Source organism: Pavona decussata, unplaced genomic scaffold (assembly GCF_977016875.1).
Source record: "Pavona decussata unplaced genomic scaffold, jaPavDecu1.1 SCAFFOLD_219, whole genome shotgun sequence".
NCBI lineage: Eukaryota > Metazoa > Cnidaria > Anthozoa > Scleractinia > Agariciidae > Pavona > Pavona decussata.
Window position 1 is genome coordinate 1,421,106 of NW_028145624.1, and position 24,529 is coordinate 1,445,634.

At 37.9% G+C, this 24,529-nt stretch overlaps 1 protein-coding gene across 1 annotated transcript; it reads left to right on the forward strand.

Annotated features, from left to right (window-relative positions):
* LOC146459441 (non-homologous end-joining factor 1-like) lies at nucleotides 1–23,978 on the forward strand. The gene is made up of 8 exons (XM_085089596.1): nucleotides 1–262; nucleotides 3,897–4,004; nucleotides 16,122–16,220; nucleotides 17,927–18,065; nucleotides 18,148–18,209; nucleotides 21,145–21,259; nucleotides 22,881–23,110; nucleotides 23,523–23,978. Exons 1-8 carry the CDS (start codon nucleotides 47–49, stop codon nucleotides 23,613–23,615), a joined length of 1,062 nt encoding a protein of 353 aa, XP_084945722.1. The 5' UTR covers nucleotides 1–46; the 3' UTR covers nucleotides 23,616–23,978.
* The last annotated feature ends 551 nt before the right edge of the window (nucleotides 23,979–24,529 follow it).

A 24,529-nucleotide genomic window follows, 5' to 3' on the forward strand; every position in this document is an offset into this window, starting at 1 on the left:
GACGGCACGAGGAGGCATACATGACGTAAATTGCGATCAAAACAAGATGGCGGCCACAGTTCGAAAAGAAACTTCTCGGAGACGACGATGGAAACCTGATCTAAACTCCCAAGCCTGGAGGCCATTCAACATTTCAGATAAAACAGTGCTAGTCAAGTCTATGTTCACTGAAACAGAATGCTCTTATGAACTCTGCTTGTGGGATGGCAGCACGTTGTGGCATGAAAAAGTTGAGCAGGAGATCTTCAGAGCAAGAGCAAAGGTAACTTAAAAATTCTCATGCATTTCAATTACTTTGCATACATTTCCTCACTCACGCTCTAATTTATTCATGATTGCTGTTAAAAGAACGAATGCCTGTACTTATCTACTGTACTTAGGGTGCGTTTCTTTGGGAAAATCCGAATCCGGATTTTTGATCCAAGATCACTCGGATTATGGTAGTATGGTGTATCAAAGGAACCGACGAATCGACTCTGGGCAAGGATTGGTCAGTTCCTTTGATGCACCATGATCCGAATGATCTTAGATCAAAAATTCGGATTTGGATTTTCCCAAAGAAACGCACCCCTATATTTTAATATATTTACTAATTTATTCTAATTTTGTTTGTAATAGTTATTAAGTTTTGTTTGTAATAATTATTAAGTTACACAGCCCGCCTCGATAAGCTCTGCTATATGCGGGCTGTGTATTCCTGTAAAGGGTATAAGTATATTAAATAAAGTTCTTTTTGTTGTTGTTGGGATAATCTCACAGCTAAACCTCCCTAAAGCCACCATCCGAAATACAATATCAGACCACGGGGGTCTATAAATTTTGGCTCACTGACCTGTGATAGGGCTTCATGAGCAAATTCTTTCAAAATCCCAATATGTCGTCTAAATTTTCTTTAGAAGTAACAAAACTATTTCCATCCTGCCAGCATTATACAGTACTGAAAGGTTAGCATGTGATTGTCAAGCTGAACAGTTTATCTTACTAGATGGTTTGCATGTGACATCATGGCAACCATGTTGGTGGACAGAAACAATAAGATTTTTCTCCTCGGGGAGTTAACTGTCATTTTCATGCAAACTACGTGAGCAAATTTTCTTTTGTTTTGTCCACCAGCATGGCGGCAATGCCATCTATATATTCAGCTTTCTGGAGGCTCGAAAGGGTTTTTAGTTGCGTGCATGTATGTAACATATCCACACCATAGCTAATTTACATGCATCAGCTGAATGAATCAAAATTCCAATCAAAAGTCTCTCACAGAACGCTGGAAGTGGAAATGCAGTGTAAAATCACAAGAACCGGCAATAACAGTTGTAGGAATCATTTTTTATCTGAAAAATTTGTGCAGTGACCTATCTTGATTTTTCTTACTTTCAACATTCAATATGCCACTTCAAAAAAATATGTTTGGGAAAAAGTTATCCAGTAGAATTTTCTGTGGGTGAAAAACAATGCCTTTTTTGAAATACTGGTAACACAAGATCTACAGGATGACTTTTTGTCATATTGCCAGTCAGAGGAGTTAGAGAATTTGGGGGATTTTCAACAAAGTAACAAAAATGGCAGGTCACTGACTTAGTTTTGAAATAATTTGCAAAAACTGAAAATTGCAGGTCTTTTTTATGGAGCTGACCTGTTGCCATGGTAACCTTCATGATGTCAGAACTAGTCTTGCCAAAGTATTGCCAAACAACAGAGCTACAAAGTTGTTTATAGTTAATGATGACTTTATGAGCCTCCTAATAATATGTTTTGAAATCAAGTGCTGATCAATTCAAAACTTCAACATTCCCCTAATCCCCAGGCAACCCAACATGAATTGACTTGTTCAAATTCCTGCCCAGTGGGCCAAAAAGCCATTCAAATGCCCTGCCCTAATGCCAAATTTGACAATCAAATTCACCTCTTCAAAAACAAATGTTCAAATATTCATTGTTGGTATATGCTCCAAGGCTGTTGCCTTAGGAAAATTTCAAGGAGCCCACGAGGTCAGAAGCCCAACTTATGAAGTGTTGGGTGGTGCTGAAAAAAATTTAGGTACTCAGAGCATTTTCTTGGATGCCCCAGGCTACTGGGCTTCTGTTAGGCAACAGCCTTGTCCTCTTTGGAAAGTGGTTTTGTTATTTGCATTCAATCAAATCAGGGTCACCTTATAGCTCATTATATTGGAATATCTGTTTATTTGTTACCTGCCTCAGAACTTTGGACAAAATTGTGAAGAAACACTAGCATTTTGTTGTGCGAAAAGTCACGTCATACTTTTGCAATGATAAAACCAATCCCATTTGTTTTCAGAGGGGCAAATATCTTGTTAAAAGTGTGAAAAAGGTCAACTAGCGTTTTTGCAAAACTGAGAGCAACTTGCAAATTTGGAGAGTAAGATTTCATTCCCTATTAGCTTACACAAAATTGACTTTTTGTAAAGGCCATAAAATGATGTGGGAAATGCAGGAAACAGCATTTCAACTGTTTCGCTTTAATGTTCTTGTTGAGTGCTCCCATCAAATTTTCTATTCTATTCTGTGCATGCATTCATGAACACTGCAAACTTTGTGGAGACCCTTTTTTGGTGAGTCAATCACTCACAAAAACGACATTTTCCCCTTGGAACCCATCTATGGATCAGGAACCATGTGTATTTCGTGGACAAAAAGAAAGGTGTTAACTTGACACTTCAGGTTCAGGTTCTCCACCCCACCCAGGTAATGTTCAAATTCCCCACCTTCTGGAAGGCCTTTTGCCTTAAATGCCCTACTCCCTGGTTACAGAAAGGTTACAGGGTATGTAAAGGGAGGGGGGGGGGGGGGGGAAGGTGCGGCTCAACTTTCATCATCGCAACAAAAATAATTATTTACAAGCCCTTCATTCTGACCATCAGCATGACAGCAAACAAATCAAAAACCTATCTTAGTGAAGTGCGTGTTTTCATGCTTCATATACAGCGGTATGTACATTTTATCTGCTGTGGTCATAAAAGTCCAGCAGTTATGTAAAATATGAAATAGTGACTCATATATCTGGCTCGGATGCTAAGTATCAGGTAACAGAAATTAAACATAGTGTTAGAACAGACTTTATTGTCACATCAAGGTTGTGTATCATCACAGTGTTCCATTTGCACTCATGGTGAGACTGGATCATGAGTCAAGTGGTTGATTCATGGAGGTTAAAAACAACAGAAAATTTCAAAACTATCAGCCCTAAAAGTGGTCATAGTTTATTTACAAGAAGTGGTCAGTTACCCGACATTCCAACATTAAAAAAGTTAAGTAACTCAGAAAATTTTGGTATTTTTTACAGCAGTTACAATGTATCAATAACACACAACTGATCACCTTCTAAATACTTATTGAATTAAAGTGCATTTTGGTAGACGTCAATCAGAGAAAAGCCATTGAAATTGTTTGAATTCCGTCAAGATTTCAAGGCAACAGAGCCTAAATTGACAATATTATTCACTGACAGATGGCAAAACGTTATCAAACTTTTATCAAAAGTTATCAAAGAAGAAAGAGACTGTTTAAAATTTCCTTTTTTGAACAATAATTGAAGGACTGGGTGTATAACCGTCTTATGTTGAATTGTGCTGACTCAATATTTTGGCCTTAAAAAACTAAGTGTAAACCAGCAAAAAAAAAAAGAAAGAAACACCACAAAGCAATGTTTGCAAGGTTCTTTGACAAAATTGAAAGCCACATGCAGAACTATAGACACTTTTCAGCAAACAAAAAATCAGCCAAAAATTTGACATAAGATTGTTATAAACTCAACCCTTCAATTATGATGTTAGATAAGATGACAATCACATGAAATCAGAAACAAATTTTAAAAAAAAGCTTAAAAAGACACACTACTCCAAAATCTAACCCAAGTTTTGTTCTATGTATTCTATACAGGAACTTAATCCAAATGTTGAAGCAAAGCTTCTTTACTTGCTAAAATCTGTACAGAAAAGTATTGAAGAAAACAAAGGAAAAGAGGCAGCAACATTTACAATGAATGAGGTGGGTTTGCATGATAATACATGTAAATATGGCTAAATGTAAAGTTTCAGTGTCCCAGTGAAAATACACCTTTTGTTGTTCATTATGAGAGAATATGCATTCGGTTGCGTGAAATGGTGACCTGAGCCCAAACATTTGCACATAACTCAGATTCAATAAGAATTTTTGGGCATCAATAGAGATAATGGACAGACATTTAAGAGCGGCTGCCTGTAAGAATCGAGAACTGCATTTCAGCGACCACTTGGTCGAATTTCTGATATTTCGTCTGAAGATACCCTTGGATTAACTATTTTCAAAAATCATATTTTAAAGTTCCAAGGTATTTTATTTTTTGAGAAAATTGCAAGAGTTTGAAATGCAGCCTAGGTGCGGTCACGGGCGGATGAAAACCGCGAAAATTTAGGTCAAAGGACGAAGCCCCGTTCACAGTGTAAAATAACCCAATGAACTTGAAACTTTACACAAACCTACACCAACCATCTCGCAAGAGAATTAATACAATAAACATTCCAAACTCGCTGGCTGCTTTCTAAAGCATGCAGATTTGTGTACGCTACTCAAAATGGCCTTGAAACTAATGCCTATTTTCATTGAAATAAAAGTGTTTCTGGTATGTCATTTTCTCTAAATTAAATCTCATATATCGAAAGACGAAGAAAAGAACTTTATTTGTACCAAGTTTCAAGCTCTGCTTCAAACTCTTTCCCACTCAAGGAAGATCGAATATGCGTGCGATACTTGCGGCTCGCAATTCACGTCACGAATTATGAGATCAGAACCGATTCACAAACACTTGACATCTGGAGCCCGTGAATGTTTCCAAACATCACATATTGGGCCCTAAAACTAATCAGACGGACTGAAGACAGCCATTCAATGTTTTTCGATCCGAGATTTCTTGCCTACTCTGCTCTAAAATAATATAGTTATTCCGGTCAATTAGCCTACGAAACACATGCAACAAATTTGCATACCATTCTGACCATTTCGATGTCACAGGAAAAAGTAGTGCAAATCATACTTTACAGCTCCTTTATCTTCTTAAATGAAGTAGCCGATCAGTAAACTGGAGAAAAGCGTGTGACTTTGTTCCTGTCGTGTTGTTTTGAGTGTTCGTGTTTAGCAGCGATGGCTCAATTCAATAAGCCAGTGTGACACTGATCAACTTTAACTCAATATTCCCTTCGGTGATGTGGGAAACGCGCTCGTGATCCTGGCCAGGCATTTCGGTATGGAATCCTGCGCGTACAAGCTAGGGCGCTTTTAGGAACTGTAAATAGTGAAAAGTACTGCTTGTGGGCCAAGCTACGACTACCCTGGTGATGAAATCCTTGTCAAGCTAAAAGACTGTACAACAGATGCGAGAGCCCATCTTGCCAGCTTTGATTTTTTTTTTTCGTGAAAAAAATTCAAGTATTAATAGTGTCATTTCGTTTTTTAACTTCAATTATACATACCCTGGAACGTCGATTTTTTCGCGAAAAAAAAAAAAAAAAAAGAAAGAAAGAAACATCCATAACCGCCATCCTTACAATTAAAAGTATGAAATCTGTATATTTGAGAGCATAGTAGTGAGTTCCCTACCGACCACCAACCCGACCTCCCCCCTTCCCCCTAGCTACAAGCGTCAATAATATTGTGGTTATTTTTTACTTTCCTAGACCGTTTTCTCGCTGTTCCTGCCAGTTTCTTTCAACTCTGTGAAACAAATAATAGCATGAAATCTGAAATTGGAAAATGAATAGGCGAAATACGGCCCTCACCCGCACGTGCTAGCAATAAGGTAGTAACGGCCCTCACCCGCTTGCGCTAGCAATAAGTTAGTTTCGTGGCCATCACCAGACAGACCAAGGCTGGCAAGATTCCTATCATCTCGAAAATTGAAAGAAGCCGGCAGGAACAACGATAAAACCGGTTTGGGAATGTAAACAATAACCATAATTGACGCTTATCGCCAGAGGGGATGGGGGTGGGGGAGGTCGCGTTGGTCGGTGGGGAATCCACTACTCTGATACCCTCAAAGTTGATACCCTCAGACTACTCTGATACCCTCAAATTTTATATTATTAATTGTGGGGAAGGTGGTTATGGATAGATTTTTTTCGCAAAAAATCCACGTTCCGGGATCTGCATTACTGTAAGTAAAAAAAAAACAAAACAAAAACTGACACTAATACTTGAACGTCGATTTTTTTCGCGGAAAAAACAAAGGCTGGAAAGGTGGGCTCTCAGATCTCTTGAACAGTCTTTAAGCTCGTCAAGGTCATCATCACCAGGGTAGTCGTAGCTAATGGCCCACAAGCACTACTTTTCTAAAAGCGCCCTGAACGCACAAGTGCCTGGCCAGGATCACGTGCGCGTTACCCACATCACCGAAGGGAATATCGAGTTACAGTTGATCAGTGTCACACTGGCTTATTGATTTGAGCCGTCGCTGCTAAACACGAACACTCAAAACAACACGACAGGAACAAAGTCACATGCTTTTCTCCATTTTACTGATCGACTTCTTCATTTAAGAAGATAAAGGAGCTGTAAAGTATGATTTGCACTACTTTTTCCTGCAACATCGAAATGGTCAGAATGGTATGCAAATTTGTTGCACGTGTTTCGTAGGCTAATTGACCGGAATAACTATATTATTTTAGAGCAGAGTAGGCAAGAAATCTCGGATCGAAAAACATTGAATGGCTGTCTTCAGTCCGTCTGATTAGTTTTAGGGCCCAATATGTGATGTTTGGAAACATTCACGGGCTCCAGATGTCAAGTGTTTGTGAATCGGTTCTGATCTCATAATTCGTGATGTGAATTGCGAGCCGCAAGTATCGCACGCATATTCGATCTTCCTTGAGTGGGAAAGAGTTTGAATCAGAGCTTGAAACTTGGTACAAATAAAGTTCTTTTCTTCGTCTTTCGATATATGAGATTTAATTTAGAGAAAATGACATACCAGAAACACTTTTATTTCAATGAAAATAAGCATTAGTTTCAAGGTCATTTTGAGTAGCGTACACAAATCTGCATGCTTTAGAAAGCAGCCAGCGAGTTTGGAATGTTTATTGTATTAATTCTCTTGCGAGATGGTTGGTGTAGGTTTGTGTAAAGTTTCAAGTTCATTGGGTTATTTTACACTGTGAACGGGGCTTCGTCCTTTGACCTAAATTTTCGCGGTTTTCATCCGCCCGTGACCGCACCTTGGCCGCATTTCAAACTCTTGCAATTTTCTCAGAAAATAAAATACCTTGGAACTTTAAAATATGATTTTCGAAAATAGTTAATCCAAGGGTATCTTCAGACGAAATATCAGAAATTCGACTAAGTGGTCGCTGAAATGCAGTTCTCAATTCTTACAGGCAGCCGCTCTTAAGTGCATAAACCATTGATTAACATTTTTATCACACTGTTTGAAATTCAATAGCATTCCTGGATGGTGTTAGTGTGGATAAGAAAATATTAATGCACTTGTACAAACAATTGTTATTGAGTGTTGTTTACATTCAATATACAAAAATCGATTTTCAATTGAACAGTGCAATTTCAAAAATTATTTTGTTCTGAATATGTTTGACCTCAATAATCTCTCTATTCAAACATCTTGGCAGATAGTTCTGCATGAAGCGGTACCATTGCGCACTTTTAGCTATGGTCACAGCCTCACTGGCTGCACACTTGGCGGTACACCCTCTCTCCCTGCCTAATATAAATTTCAGTAGAAAAAAGAACTTTTGTTTCCTGTTGTGGCTGTGGCTCGAACTTGAACTGCACTGTTTTACTTCAGCACCAGTGATGATTTTACCACAATCTCTCCCTCAGAGAGTAATTTCTTTGCCATGAACTCTTGAATTTCCACTTTTCAAACTGTTGGGTACTTCTCAGAAGTTATTCTTTCGATTGACCATTTCAAAAGGTTTGTTTTCTTTCTGAACACAGGATATCGAGGTCTTGAAAATTTACAACAACATGGCCACCAGTTTGACTGCAGAAAATTGGACAAAATCCTTCCTTTCTAGGCCCCACTAAGACCCATAAAACATGTGCATATAATGGATCTGATTGGGCCGTGTTTACTGAAGACAATTGGAACAATAATGGACAAAAATATCCCTTCTAGGGGGGAAGAGGATTTAATCCAGGTTTTATGAATAAATAATTTGATTAAAAGAAATTACAATTTGTGAGTACAATGAAGAAAAAAAGATACTCATCTGAAACTTAGAATCATTTTCGAGCAGTGTGGAAAATTTTGAGGATCAGTTCAGGTGGGGATCATTTCAGTGGTCATAGAGTGTGCATATAATGGGAGCTGTTGAAAGAGTGTGAAAAGTGCACATAAGGGGACCAAATTGAAGTCCAAGTCCAAATTTTCCAACATGTATTGATAGAAATCATATTCAACTTTATGACCATTTGTCCCTAAAGCATTACTTTTGTGTGTTTTTAAACAAATTTTTAATTTGTACACTTAATTCTTATCACTTGCCATGGAAGTGGGGTAGGGGGGGGGGCATGTTTTTCCCTATCTAGACAGGCTGGAGGGAAAGATTCTGCCCATTTGACCGGCAGGTTTTCCATATTTTGTAAGCCCTGGTGAAAATCTTTTTAAGATCCTTGAGGATCTTTAAAGATCTTTAAAGATCCACATGAGGATCTTTTGTGGATCTTTTGGAGGATCTTTAAGGATCTTGATTCATGTCCTCAAAGATCTTGCAGGATCTTGTAAGAACCTTGAAGTCCCTGCAAAGATCCTTCAGGTCCCTGCAAAGATCCTTGAGGATCCTGCAAGATCTTTGCAGATTATGCAAGATCCTCGCTGGATCTTAACAGGATCCGGTAGGAACTTAGCAGGAACCTTTAGGATCCTCACAGGGCCCTGCAAAGATCCTTCAGGATCCTGTTTAGATCCTGCAAGATCCAGCAAGGATCTTGCTTAATCTGCAAAGATCCTGCAGGATCCTCAAGGATCTTTGCAGGGACTTCAAGGTTCTTACAAGATCCTGCAAGATCTTGCAGGATCCTGTAGGAGGAACCTTAAGGATCCTCACAGGACCCTACCAAGATCCTTAAGGTTCTTGTAAGGATCTTTATAAAAATCTGCAAAGATCCTGAGGGATCTTAACGGATCTTTGCAGGGACCTGAAGGATCTTTGCAGGGACTTCAAGGTTCTTACAAGATCCTGCAAGATCTTTGAGGATATCAAATCAAGATCCTTAAAGATCCTCAAAAAGATCCACAAAAGATCCTTAAGTAGATCTTTAAAGATCCTTAAGGATCTTAATGGATCTTTGCAGGGACCTGAAGGATCTTTCTGGGAACTGAAGGATCTTAACAGGGCATAAGCAGGATTCTTCATGGTCCTTGTACTGTAGGATTCTTAAAGGGACCTGGTGGATCCTTACAGGGTCCTGCTAAGATCCTTCAGGTTCAGGTTCTCTTAGGATCATGAAAAAACCTATAAAGATCCTGAAGGATCTTAAAGGTTCTTTGCAGGGATCTTGACAGGGGCTTTGCAGGATTCTTCATGGTCCTTGTAGGAGCCTTGCTGGGACCTGATGGATCGTTATAGGGTTCTGCTATTAAAGATCCTTCAGGTTCTTGCGAGGATAGTAAAAAATTTGCAAAGATCCTGAAGGATGTTTAAGGATTTTTGCAAGGGACTTGAAGTATCTTCTCAAGGTTTCTGCACAAATTCTCAAGGATCGTAACTACTCAGGGATTTTCCGAAAAATGGTAGAAAGATCCTTTTGTGCATCTCTCACAATACTCTTAATTTTCATGCACAAAATAAGTATCCTATTTAACAAGCAGTAAATTTTATGTCAAATGTATTTTATTTCTCAGATTATTCTCATCTTTTTACAAATAAATCTTTGATGTTTTACACTTGTAAAAATCTCATGGTTTAAAATCATCAGTCCCTTACCATGAAACACAACAGTTAATGCAAAATGTAAAAATCTAAAAAAAAGGGTAAAAATGTCTCATAAAGCAAACTTGTTCTTTTTCTTCTTATTTCTTCCTTTTGTGTGAGCCCTTTGTTGTCATGAAAATGAGGCCACTTACATGCAGAAAGACATGAAAAAAATTACTACGAATAAAGGATGAGAAATACAGACAGCATTAATTATTTTTCTTTCAAGCTGTAGCACAACATTGTTATGACTTGAAAGTTGAAAGACATTGTTATACCTACATGTATTGCAACCGGTGTTGCAAGCTGCAGAAACGTGCTGTACAAAGTTGAACTAATGTCTACTTCAATGTACAATGTTATCACAACTTGCAACAGGGTGGTAACATCCACAACAACACTTTTACATGGTTGGATGACAAGTTAAAAGAAAATGTTGTCTACAGTGCCTAGTACAATGTCAGCTATCAAAATAATACCCTTCCATAAATTTGTAACAGTTATGCATTTATGTTACATTGAAAATTAAAAGAAATCATTCACTCTAATGAATATGAATTTTGACAAAATTGAAAATACGGTAAAAACCCACGTATAAGAACCTAGTGATTTAAGAACCTACAAGCTGAAATTGGGCATTTTAATACCTAAATATATAAGAACCTTTTTAGCCTGGCTTAAATAGGCTTAAAATAAACATAAAACAGGGATAATTTAATGGGGAAAAAAGGGAAAATGGTACAAAAATACCTTTAAAACAGGTTTAAAATAGGGCATTAAATGTATGTCATGCAGGTTAAAATAGGGTTAAAATAGCACTCTGCTGGTTTATAGATCCAGAAATAAAATAGCTATAAAATACATGTAGGTTGAAAATAGGTGATGGTTTAAATCCTTGTTCTAAGCCTAGAATTATCATAGTTCATGTGTTTTAATTAGTTGTAGCATTTGCCACTGCAAATGATTTCATGGTCAATATTTCATTTATTCCTGCACCTAACTATATCTGGATGGTTAATTACATGCATTACACACAATATAAATTTGTCGTTCACAGACCGTATTCCACAGCCAGAGCTACAAACAAGTAACAGCGAAAAACAATTTCACAGTAAACTTCTCAGGAAAGAAACATTCAGAAAATGGCTTTATCTTGAATTATGTAAAGGTTCAGGGGAAGTGTTAAATAAAAAAAGAAAAATGATTGGATATTTCGTAAAAAAAAAAAGATTGATTGTACCCTTGCTGTTTTCAACTTCATGTACATGTATATGATATCAAGTAATGACCAATACTCCATTATGCAAGTTACAAAAGTTTATTTGGTAATAATTATTGTTTCTCAGTAGGAGTAGCAGAAGTCACGATTTGCAACAAAATCAAATCAGTTAATTAAAATAGAGTCCAACGGTCATAAGTGACTTAGCTTATTGAGCAGGATTTGCTGACTTGACTCTGAAGCTGCACGATTGAGTATCAGCCTTGACAACATTATTGAGCTGAAAATCTGCAGTACCACAGAAAAAAGTGCATTTAAGTCAGTTCTTCTGAGTGACCAGTGGTCACTCAGTACAGTGATCACTGTGACAGTGATCTGGGCAGTGCCAAGTATACGCTTTTAGACACATGTTTCAGTGAGCTTCTCATCTGTAACAATCTTGTTGATTTCTGAGCAAAACAAGGGTATCCGACCTTTAACTCATGGTGCTACAGAAAATATAAGCTTATACACTCCATGAAGTTGATCATGAACTCCAGATCTTCATGCAAGGTCAATCAAACCAAGATCACTATGTCTTCAGCTTATACCAAGACATGATAACAACCTGGCTACAAATTACTCTGTAAAAACGTTTGCAAAGGCTTTACATGTATAACAAAAATAAATAGGGAATGTTTACCTTAACAATCTCGAATGTGCAGTTAAGCTCAAATAAGATTCAAGAAGCACATGCATTCGAAATTCCCATATATAGACGATCTATAAAATCACACATTTTCATGCAGTCTTTTTCATCAAAATTATTGATTTCAAAGCTTACCTCTTGCTAAAAGTAGTTATGCACATTTTTTTGCTTGAACCCAACATTTTGAAGCTTCACAGAGGTAAAAATCCACGGGAAATGTCTCCTGTTTTCTTGAATATTCCGCCTAAATCGAAAATGAAACGGTCTTTTCCGCGAGCCTGCAGTGGCATATCTGCTGACCAAAATGGCCTCGTTCGTGCCCAGTCTACCCAGTCTGAATGAAATCCAAGATGGCTGCCAGTGTTGCTGTGACCCACGTTTTCTTGCTCATTGTAAAAGCTAGCACTGTGCATGAAAGTTGTAGGAATTATGATTGAAAGCATTGTTGTTCTTTTTGGCATCAAATGGAGTCGAGATCCATCGAAGAAGGTCTGAATGTAATATTTTTTTCACAAATGCATTTCAGTGACATGTACTACATGTAAGTCAAGTTTAATATAAGCTTCATTTTTTTTATTAAAGCTTTTCCTGGAAAGCAGGCCAGTTACAAATACTAATATCAGTTGCTCATCTTGGTTTTATGTGTTTATTTGCCCAATTAAAATAACAAAAATACAGCTCAATCTTGTGGTATAGAAAATAAGTACATCCTTGCTCTTTCTTCTAAACCATTTGTTATTATTGCATACATAAGCTTAAAGTTTATAAGTTTATTGCAAAGAAGTACCCGGTATATGTAATTGTTAGATTGAGCAAAAAAGTGTACATGCAATAAGTATACATCATGCATTTGTCTTTTTTATATGGCTCAACATTGACGGTGTATACGTCAACAATGATGAATACAAATAGTAACTTCACCTTAGATTAGGAAGATGAAGTTTCCCTTGGTGTATACAAAATATGTACATACAGCATGTGATACCGACAATCTAACTGGCCATTGCCTATCCTATTTGTAGAAAAAATATAAATAAAACAGTGTGTTACTATGTTATTGAGCAATAGTGATATAGGATTACAGGCTGTTTTACAGGCTATTTTTCAGTTTGTTATGAGAAAATAGTAATAAAATACAACACCTTGTTCTATCTTGCTTTAAAATAGGCTTAAAATTAAAAATAAAACCCAAATAAAATAGATTCTCTATTTTTTTCCCTATCAGGTAAAATAGGAATAAAATATAACTCATGCATGGATATGGCTAACATCAGTTGTTACCTGAAAATTCCACAGTATTGGCCCATTGCAACTCCAAAAATCACAAAAATTAATATTGAATCGACTGATCACAATCTAATGTTGTAAAGTTTCGTCCTTTAGCTTCTTGTGTTGTCAAAGTCGAAGAAAGAGATTTTCAGTCATTGCTTGTCTTCACATTTTGTGAAAATATTTGTAGACCCAGGAAATCTTGTTTTGTTGAGATTTTATGTGGCTGATCACTTTCTTTGCAAGAAAAAAATATTTAGTTCTGTTGCCTTTGAGGTGAGGTTTATAACTGCATTGCCATGTGACGGTGTATGGTTTATGCATGATTGAAAGGTGATTTCATCCACGACTGCAAAATTGGTACAATTAGCCTGTTTGGTTCCAAAGCAACCCCAATTATTTTTTAGTGAATTGTTTATTATTCTATATTTTGGTTAATCACAAGACCATGATTTGCAAGGTTCTCTCTAACAAACTGATAAGATTCTCATTACAAGTTTGTCTAAAGATCCTTGTAAGATCATTATAATAATTATAGCCTTAAGGATCCTGACAAAAATCATTGAAAGGATCCTCAAAAATCTTTCTAAGATCCTCTTTGTCTCCTTGAAAGGATCTTCTTTAAATCCTTCTAAGATTCTCATCAGATCCATGACGACTGTTAAGGATTTTGGGAAAGTTCTTTGAAAGAGATAAAATAGGATCCCTTTAAAATCTTTGTAAGATCCTCATCAAACCTTCAAAGATTCCTAAGGATCCTGACAAAGATTTTTCAAGGATCCCTGATAGGATCCTTTGAAGATCATTGTAAGATCCTAATCAGATCCTTGAGGATCCTTAAGGATCCTGACAAAAATCTTTTATAGGATCCTCTAAAGATCTTTTAAAGAACCTCTTAAGACCCTTGAGGATCCTGAAAAAGATCTTTGAAAGATCCTTGAACAGTTCTTAACAAGAACCTTGTAAGATCCTCATCAGATCTTTGAGGATCCTTAAGGATCCTGACAAAGATCTTTTATAGGATCCTCTAAAGATCTTTTTAAGAACCTCATAAGTCCCTTGGGGATCCTAAAGGATCCTGACAAAGATCTTTGGAAGATCCTTGAACAGTTCTTACCAAGAACCTTGTAAGATCCTCATCATATCCTTGAGGATCCTTAAGGATCCTGACAAAGATCTTTTATAGGATCCTTTTAAGATCTTTTTAAGAACCTTGTAAGACCCTTGAGGATCCTTAAGGATCCTGACAAAGATCTTTGGAAGATCCTTGAACAGTTCTTACCAAGAACCTTGTAAGATCTTCATCATATCCTTGAGGATCCTTAAGGATCCTGACAAAGATCTTTTATAGGATCCTTCTAAGATCTTTTTAAGAACCTTGTAAGACCCTTGAGGATCCTTAAGGATCCTAATAAAGATCTTTGGAGGATCCTTGGACAGTTCTTTACAAGACCCTTGTAAGATCCTCATCATATCCTTGAGGATCCTTAAGGATCCTGACAAAGATCTTTGAAAGGATCCTTTAAAGGATCTTTTTCAAGATCCTGTAGGATCCTAATGAAATCTCTGAGGATCCTGCAGGATCTTTTAGAAGATCTTTGAAAGGATCCTCATCAGGATCTTCAAGAGATCTTTATAGGATCCTCAAGAAATCCTCTAGGATCTGTGAGGATCTTTAAAAGATCCTTGTCTTCAAGGTTCTTTGGAAGACCTTTGCAGATCTTTGCAGATCTTAGAGGATCTTTGAAGATCTTTGAAGATCCTCCAAAGATTTTCACCAGGGAGATCCCTGTTCTTAATGTACAAAAACTAACTTTCTTACAGTAAGTTTCACGTTTTCATGTCCTTGTCATGTTTTTCTTTTCATTTTGATTAGTTTATGGTTGATTTGGGTGGCTTTCTGTGGCTTTTGGGAAATTAAGAAATCCAAGATGGCCACCATTGTGATGCAGTTTCCATCTAATACGATGTAACGATTTCCTGTTGCAGACCTCAAAGGAAACATCTTTGGACATAATATCCATCCTTCAAGTCTCATTGTCGTTGCCCAAACCCCCTCCCCCAGACGGCACCTTTTTATCTTTTGGGGACAGATAGGGCTTAAGGACAGTGCCTCCTAATGCAAAGGCCTTTTACACAGTTTATGACTATGCAGGAAAAGCAGATCTTAGTAAGGGCTGTTGGAATCCAAAATGAAAATTGGAGGTAACTGTGTTTTACAGTCACTGTGATAAAATATACAATGTAGAACAATGTTTATGACATTTTTTTTCAAATTGAAGCTTAATAATAATAATAATAATAATTATTATTATTATTATTATTATTATTATTATTATTATTATTATTATTATTATTATTATTATTATTGTTATTATCGGTATTATTATTGTTTCTGAAGAATGTGTGGCTACCCCCAAACATGTTCCTTTTGGATTCTAATAGCGCTTGCTAAGATCTGCTTTTCCCGTGTAGTCATAAACCATTCAAAAATACCTTAGTACTAGCAGGCACCATCCTTAAGAAACCCAAGTTTCTCAATCCATTTCGGGATGCGCAGAATGTTTGCGCAGTAGCAAAAGGAGGCACCATCTTTAATAGAGGGGAAGGCTTATATGAAAGTAGGGAGGGGATGTGATTAGTAGAGAGGGGTGAAAAGAGAGAGGAGGGCTTACGGTACAACTACTATTACCAGGGTCACTTTAAACTAGCCAATCAGATCACAGTAGGATATGAACAGCGAATATTTCCCAAATGTTTTGTTTTAACTGTTGTTTTCTGTCTACTTGTGATTGGTTCAATCAGCTTTGGTTGAAATTCATTGTTCTTGTCCTGCAATCTGATTGGCCATTTTTGTTTAAGTGACGCCGGTAGCAGTAGTTGCACTGTAATAGAATTTTGGGAGGATTGGACATTTTATAAAACTGTTTTATAAAATGTTTTAAACACTCCATGTTTTCATTTTTTGTGGCTTTAATTTGACATTCTCTGTTTGAGTGAAGCTTTATCTGCAACTTTCCTGTTTTTAGGAAGCTGATGATAAACGCATTATTAAAATGAAGACGAAGTTACAGGCTGGTGTGCCATTTGTTTGGGAGTTCCATTGTTCATTGGGACAAAAGGATATGGTAAGTATTTAGACAAACAAATTAAAATCTTGAGTTCTTCATTTCTCTTTTTTTATCACCAAACCACCACAGTTACATGAGACTACACTTAAGGACAGTGCCTACTAATACCGAAGTATTTTTGTGAGGTTTATGACTATGTGAGAAAAGCAGATCTTAGTAAGGGCTATTGGAATCCAAAAAGAAAATTGGGGGTAACCGTGCATTTTTTGGACATAATTAGGTAACAATTATTCTAAAAAGCCGTAAAATACAAAGCAACGTATGGGCGTTTTTTTCCAAATTGAAGCTTTATTATCTCTGAAAAATGCACGGTTGCCCCCAATTTTCATTTTGGATACCCAAGAACACTTGCTAAGTTCTGCTTTCTCCGCATTGTTTTAAACCGCGCAAAAATATCCCGCCTGTATTAGTAGGCACCACCCATAGGAAACCCGAGGACAGTGAAACCTCGATTTAACGAACCTCTATTTAACAAAGTCCTCGATATAACGAACGATATTCTATGTCCCGGCCAAAGTTACAGTAAAATGAAAGGAATAGAACCTCGATATAACGAATTCTTCGATATAACGAACATAATCCGGAAGCCCAAACGTAAAATCTACCTAGATATAACGAATTACAATGTCAACACGCGACAGAAGATAAACGCTGAACAGATCAACACTCTAGAAGTGTCGTTTTTTTGTAAACAAAAGCTGCGCGTCTGTTCAAAAGGGAAAATAATTGCTACTGAAAGCCACCATGCTTAATGAATTGCATTCCAAAACGCGGCACTTCTGGGTGACGAAAATTGCATTGAATTGCGTGACAGAAGTCACCTGTGTTGAAAATCAATCATTAACTATGACCTCGATACAACAAACATTTTGGTCGTTTCCCCTCAAGTTCGTTATATCGAGGTTTTCGATATAACGAACCCTCGATTTAACGAACAAATTTGGCCGATCCCCAGCGACTTCGTTAAATCGAGGTTCCACTGTATCTTGAGATGCGCAGAACGAATGCGCAGTAGCAAAAGTAGGCACCGCCCTTAATAATGTTATGGCTTGACATAGTTTTAAACATCTGCATTTAAAAGACATAGAATTGTATGCTGAGTACTAGAAAAGGAAATGCTTTAAGAAATTATGAGTGGTAAAAAAAAGTATTGGGTATGATCAGCCACAATGTATTCATCAGCACTATTTGTTTTTATGGAATGTTTGAAATACTTCACAAGAATTAGTTAAGGCCGTGGTCATTCAAAGAACCGATAACTTTATGTAGTAGATAAGTCACTTGTGCAAATATAATATTCGTTCTTTGAAAAATTGTGGCCAGGTCAGTGTGCTCAACGGCCTGTTAAGCTCTCAAAAGTACACTGTAAGCAATGTACATAAAATATTTCTCCATAGCTAACCATGGCACTAATAATTAACCTTAATCTTTAATTTCATTTATGTGGTGGTTCGCTCGAAAGCTTTGCTCGCTGTAACCATCGCACACTTCCCCCCAAAGCCATTTATTTCCGTCTATCTTCTTTAATGTTTTATTACTTAGGTATATCTGCTTTGTAAATTTAAGAAAATTTGAAGTGTAAATAAAATGAACTGAACTGAACTGAAATTTATTATCTCAGTGCTCTGATAGAAAATATTACAGTATTCTTATTTTGTTCTAGTCATTCTTTTTAATGTTTAAATAGTGTGTTGTTTTCTTAGGTTGGATCACAGCTTGTACAGCCATTACTAGCCATGATAGTTGAGTTGAACAGACGACAAGTTGAACTCTGTACACTGCTGCGAAAGAAAGATCAGGAGATTATGGATTATAAGGAGTCAGGAGTTCGGCTGTCAAGAAGTAAGGTTGATTTAAATGAGTTGTTTTCCAGTCTGAAGTTTATTTGTATCTAAAATGTAATGTTCGATTCTCTACGTTTCAGAAAGCCTTGGAACCTCTGAGTTTGACGAAAACGCTTTCAAAAGCAAAATGATTCTTTCACAGGTACAAGATAAGTTTTGAATAATTATTGATTATCAATTATTTTATCATTTAATTCATTGTTTAGAAAAGAATACGTTTTCATCAAGAAATAATAGGCTAGGGGGGGCCCTTATTTTCTTGCATTCAAAGATCGCCCAAGGATTACCACTTCAGTACTTCAGGACGGTGCCTACAAAAACCGAAGTATTTTTGCGCGGTTTATGACTACATGGAAAAAGCAGATCAGTAACTAGGGAATACCCCGCCGCTCCAAAAGTGACCCTGAAACGAGTGGATACGCGGCTATGCAGATACAAAGTGGACAATACCACCCATCTCCCCCAGAATACTATAGGGGCTACGCAGCTAGGCGGCTACGTGGCTACGTGGCTTCTCACACGAAGAACGAGGCATAGTCATACAGTCATGTACTTCTAATTTTTGACGGTTTTCCTTGTGGGAAGGGGATGATATTGACCACTGTGTGTCTGCGTAGCCACGTAGCCACTCTTTTCAGGATTACTTTTGGAGTGGCGGGGTATTCCCTAGTTAAGCCAGCAGTTCTTAGCAAGGGCTATTGGAATCCAAAAAGTAAATTGGGAGTAACCACGCATTTTTTTTAGAGATAATTATGCAACAATAATTCTAAAAAGTGCCAAAATACAAAACAATGTATGGACTTTCCCCAATTGTTGTTGTTATTATTATTATTATTATTATTATTATTATTATTATTATTATTATTATTATTATTATTATTATTATTCAATAAAGAATTGAAAAATTGTCAAATACTTGTGAAATGTTTGTGGCTAGTCTGACGCGGCGTTTCGTCTCGGCCAAGAGACTCTTCAGAGACCTTTAGAATTTGTAGGCAAACTCGTTGAGCATCACGCATCATTATTAATTAATATTAAAAACACTATCAGAGGGTCACAGGAGAATTTCCTTTTGTGGAGTCTCCAGCTCCTCTTTAGTGAGTGTGAATTGCTTCTTGCAAGCTGGAGATAGAGCAAGTAATCCTCGCTCACTAGAACTGAGTAATTCCGGTTTATTTTAGTGCTGTTCTAGTTATACTGTGTTTTGCTCACTTCCTTTCTCTCTCCTTCGTACTGTATAAGTGGTCACAAATGGACATTACTGAATTGTTGCGCTATATCAAGCTCGTAAGGAATTTGGCAAATAGTCTTATACAAACTAAAAAAAAAAAGTGTTTATTCAACACATTTCTCACGATTTCTAAAAGCAAATTTCGTCTAGCCCGGAAGGAAATGATTATGTGGGAGGTTTCAGGGCTTAATCGCAAAGCATTGTTTATTCAACAAAAAACTGAACAAAAAATTTCAATCGACTAGACTGGAAGGAAAGAAACATACGAGAAGCTCATTTTGTAATCCTTTTTAATTTCCCCACCCCAATTCCTAAATGTTCTTGTTCCAGCGGGGCAAATATCAATTCTTTGTCATTTCTCCCTATATTTTGGATGCTAGTACAGTAATAATAGCAATAATAGAGTGCTATGACAGTCTACCGATATTGAGTGCACTCTGATGGAAATGCATCGATCCGATTGGTTCAATTGTCATCGGATCATTCCTGATGGTCAGCTTTGGTTTGAGGGATTAAATTTCTTTGGCCGTTGTTGTAAATATTACCTTTGTGTTGCTGTTTTCCGTTTGCAATTATTTTGTCAACTACTTTAAATAATCAGATTAATCTTGATCCGCGTCTTCTATGAATGACCGTCGACTCGGCTACGCCTCGTTAGCCTACAAGGGCAACGCCTTGTCCGGCTTCTTGTTTCCGAGCAGTTGAAATAAAATCCGGAATAGGCGTCTGCTCTCTCAGGCCTTAGTCTCGTTGGCTGCGTTGGCAAAGGCTAGATTATGAGCGACTGTTCGGAAAAATAAGCAGATGGAGGGAATCCTGCATCTCGGAGTGCGGTGAAATGGAGAAATACTAAAACAATTGTGAGGTTTTTGGCGTTTCCCCGGCCGTTGGCACCGGTTTCATCTGTTTGGTTTGAAATCTACTGTAATGATTCATTTTATCGCCTTCATTCCAGTGAACGCCACCTTTCTAAAAATTCATAATTCTAATAAGCGCACCTCTTTAGATACACGTTTTTTGTTAATAAATGCCGCTATTCGAATGAGTACCCTTATTGCGTAGACCTGCGTAACCATGTTGTTTCCTTAGACCAGAAACTTTACTTTACAGTCTCTCTGTTCGCCCAGGTGTGTAACCTTGCGATGGACTAGTATCCCATCCAGGGGGGGGGGGGGGGGGTAGCAATAATCCTAGTTGCTTCATGTTAGAGACACCGCGCGGCTTTACATTTTCCTTCACCTATACGTTCATTTTTGTGATTGTTTACGGTGAGTCTATTGACTAACGCTATGTTCACACTTGGTTCCCGAGCACGGTGCCCATGTACGATTCTCGTTGGGCACTAATGTGAACGCACCCTTTTATCAAGTATCCACGCCAAGAATTCGGGCACGGTGTCTGTGCCCGAGTACAAGGTCGAAACCTTGTATTCAGGCACTGAAATAGGCACCGGTTCCCTGTGTGCACGTGTTTGTGTTTTGTGCACTTGTGCTCGGAAACTTAGTGTGAACATGACTTTAGGCATGTATCCCGACATTCGAAACACATGTAAGGTTTTCTTGAACCATCACCGTATTCTTACTGTTACAGTTGCAGTTGTTGTTCATATTCCCTTACATTTCACTTTCAAAGTATTCTTTTAGGCAATTTCAGATTAACTTGGGTCAAAACAGTAATAATCGGCCCGTCTCCTATAACCTCCTTCCTTGGACGTCTCAAAATAAAATTGGTGTCCCTCGCGCTTAATCAGGCACTAAATCGAATCTTTACGATGATTGTTTTGTTGCATTATTTAGTGTTGTATTGGGGGTGTTGTAATTCCTTTGGGATTGTTTTTTAACATCAGGGTTTTGAGGATTCAGTGAAAAATTCTGTCACACAAGGTTTTGGTGACGCCTCTTGTGAATTGTACAAACAAGTTATGATCAAGAGAGCATGGCTCGCGGAGAAAGATCTTCCAGGTAATACCACTAGCCAGACAAACAAAACATGCTTTGCCGCGCCGATACCTTCCCGAATTGATGTCGTTCCTTATTAGAGCGGTTTTCAATTGAGTGTCGAAAGTAATTTCGCGTTTGCCTTGGTTTTGCTTTACTAGACTCTGATTGGTTGGCAAAGTTCGCGCCATTTTCTCAACCAATTGGAAGCCAAACCAAAACCAATCGTGCTTGGTCGCACGCGTTTTCCCGCGCTTGACGCAGGTTACATGTATTTGCTTCGAGTTCTGATTGGCTGATTGTGCTGTTTCGTCTGTTGTGATTAGCCAAAGAAATTACGTTGGTTTTGGTTTTACAACACTCAATTGAAAACCGCTCTATTTTCTAAGAATTTATCGAGTTTGCAGTCCTTATTTGATTTGAAGACAGCAAGTGATCATTGTGTGACCCCACGATTGAACTATTCCGAGAGATAACGTACTACAGTCAACTCTCTCGTAAGCGACCACCCTTGAGGCACGACAAAGTGGTCGCTTACGGGAGGTGGTCGCTTATGGGAAAGATCAACAAAATAAGCCTAATACTAGATTGATTACCAGGTAGTTGATTACATAAAAATATTACCTTAGCAGCTAAAATTAGGTTTATTTGATTTTTTTCACATCTAGTCATTCTTCTGATGAAACTTTGTATAACATTTTGGAACAGATCACTGTAACAATTCCCGTTTACCTACAGATCTAATTATAGCCCTCTTCTCTTTCCGTTAAACTGTTACTATCTGTAAGCAGCGCGGGGTAGCGTCATTAAAAATTGAACTTTTGTCACTTCTGAGTAATGATTTACTAACGATCATACGTGGTGATTATGTTGGGAAACAGAAAACAAAAGAATATGTGTAATTTCTGGCCTAAAAAGTGGTCGCGGTCCCTTAAGAAATTTGAGTGGTGGTCGCTTACAAGAGAGCCCTTGAAACAGTATTTAACTGAGAAACAAAACGGTTGTTTACGAAGTGGTCGCTTACGGTAGGTGGTCGCTTACGAGAAGTGGTCGCTATGAGAGAGTTGACTGTAGTAATTTTTATTGACCCACACTTTGATTAATTACGAGAAGTATTATACACATTATAAGTTAGTTAGGAAAAAATAGCAAAGAACGTAATTGTTAATTGGAGCCTAGAGGCTAAAGGAACCGCGTAGTTTTCGAGTTAACCTCTAATACCTGTTTAGAGTTAATTGTAATAAAACAAAAGGAGCGGCAAGGAAGAGAAACGACTTAGTATTGTTCTGACAGTAAATAATGTTTTACTTCTTTGGAAAAAGAAATGTACTGAGGTCTTTCAGGTAATGAGGAACATCATGCTAGAGATCTATTGCTTGATCAGAGATCATTTGTTTCCCAATGTTGGTTCGAGGACGTCCTATCCACTCTCAAAGGCAAGGGGGTCTTTTGCTTGCAAACTAAAATGTCAATTCTCCCAACATATTACTAAATGTTTGTTTGAGAATTTCATGGTACATCAAAACAATGTCTCCCTTCCTGGCGTTTTCCTCTGTTTTTATCACCTTCCTCCTTAGAAAGTCGTTGATATTGATAAACAAGCCAATAAGCCACTTGTTATCTGTTTGTTTGTTTGTGCCTTCAGAGCCTGATGACGACGACGATGACGCTGATGAGATTTTTGGTTCAATAGCATACGGAGCTGTGGGGGGTCCCAGTGCCCCTTCATGGACCGATTTGCCCCCACCCTCCCTCCTAGGACTAGGGAAGGACGACGAAGCTTCAACTACCTCCCCTAGGGGGTCCCCTAGAAAAACTCCGGTCACTTCACCTGCAAAGTCTGGGAAGTCATCACCAGCAGTTTCACCCTCAAAGGTAAGAGAAGTGTAAATAAACTGAGGTGTATTTATAAACCTTCTTTTTGCAGATGGTTGCTGTAGTTCCATTTTGTCACCCATCGTCTGTCTAGAATCGGAGCTGGGGACTCAACAACGCCAAATTATTTAGCAGTCAAAATTGAACCTTGGACATCCCCTCCCCAGGTACAACGTCTACTTTTGAGTCTTCGACGTGCCAAAAAATCAAGGCTATTGTTAATGAAATTATAGGGGAACCGAAGTTAAGGAACGGCTTCCAACCGACGGCAAAGAAATGCTATTGCTCTAGCCAGAGTCACGTGATGTTCGGCAGATAAGTATAAAATAACGGCCTTATTGACACAAAAACTAAGTAACAAATTTATCAATCACTTTTGTCTTGTTGACACTTACCGTTTTGCTTCTTACAGGACATGGAACTTCAAAGACGAGAGGAGTTGCAGAAAAAACTTGCCGAGGAAGCTGAACGGAAAAAGAGGAAAAAACGAAAGATTAACTTGTGATTTAGCTTGATGTTGCTGCAGTCAGCAAATCGTACGTTTCCTTTTTCGGGCAAGGAATTGCGCAGCATCTTGTATCATGATATAGTTTCAAACGGACCATTCGTTCGCTTTAGGGACAAGTTGATGTAAAATAGACCTTACCCAAGTGAGTTCTAAACTATATCTGCTCTGGTTTGTGCCAACACTCTTTCAACTGCCCTTGTTACCATGTCAAACTTTACCTGAAAATGTTACATTTTATTTGTGCTACTTCGCGATTATTTCAACCCATCTAACTTGTACTAAAACAACGAACTACCCAGGAACCAAATTGGCATGGCGGCGTTCGAGTTAAGAAAGAGAAAGAAAAAATTCACCGTCGAGCGCTCACGTTCTCCACAAAACCTTGAATTTGGTCATTTTACGTTATTGCTTTGCGGAGGACGGCAAAAATTTACAAAAATTCAGAACGCACGTGCAGAGCGACTGTTTTTGCTCATTAAACCTATTGCTTTGAGGCGTTGTCGTTGCCGTCGCCGTCGTCGTTGCTTAAGCTCCCTATTCTAGGATATGGGACCCACATCTTTACTGGGAGAAATGGACTGTGATGATGAGGGAAAGAAAACAGGAGTCGAGATACCTGCAGATCTAACACTGTGCAAGATAGATGGAACGAAATAAAAATGGAAAGTTTTTTTGCAAAAAAAAAAAAAATGGACACTGTTTTGTCATCCATTATTGCGTTTTATCGGGTTATCTAAAGCCATCTAGGTATCAAACAGTCCGCGCAACAACATGTGTAATATTTTATCACTACTTCGCTCCTCAGACTAAATTAGTTTTTATGGTCCAGTAATAGAAAGGGCGCAGTAATGATCTCAGAATATTCTTAGTCACGCGGGAAAACTGTAAACTTCATGTTACTGTAGTGCGAA

Excerpts from the sequence above, each read along its gene's own strand:
- LOC146459441 (XM_085089596.1), top strand. The coding sequence starts at position 47 with ATGGCGGCCACAGTTCGAAAAGAAACTTCTCGGAGACGACGATGGAAA. Across the intron at positions 263-3,896 it reads TCTTCAGAGCAAGAGCAAAG|GAACTTAATCCAAATGTTGA; the intron begins GTAACTTAAAAA and ends TATTCTATACAG. Across the intron at positions 4,005-16,121 it reads CAACATTTACAATGAATGAG|GAAGCTGATGATAAACGCAT; the intron begins GTGGGTTTGCAT and ends TCCTGTTTTTAG.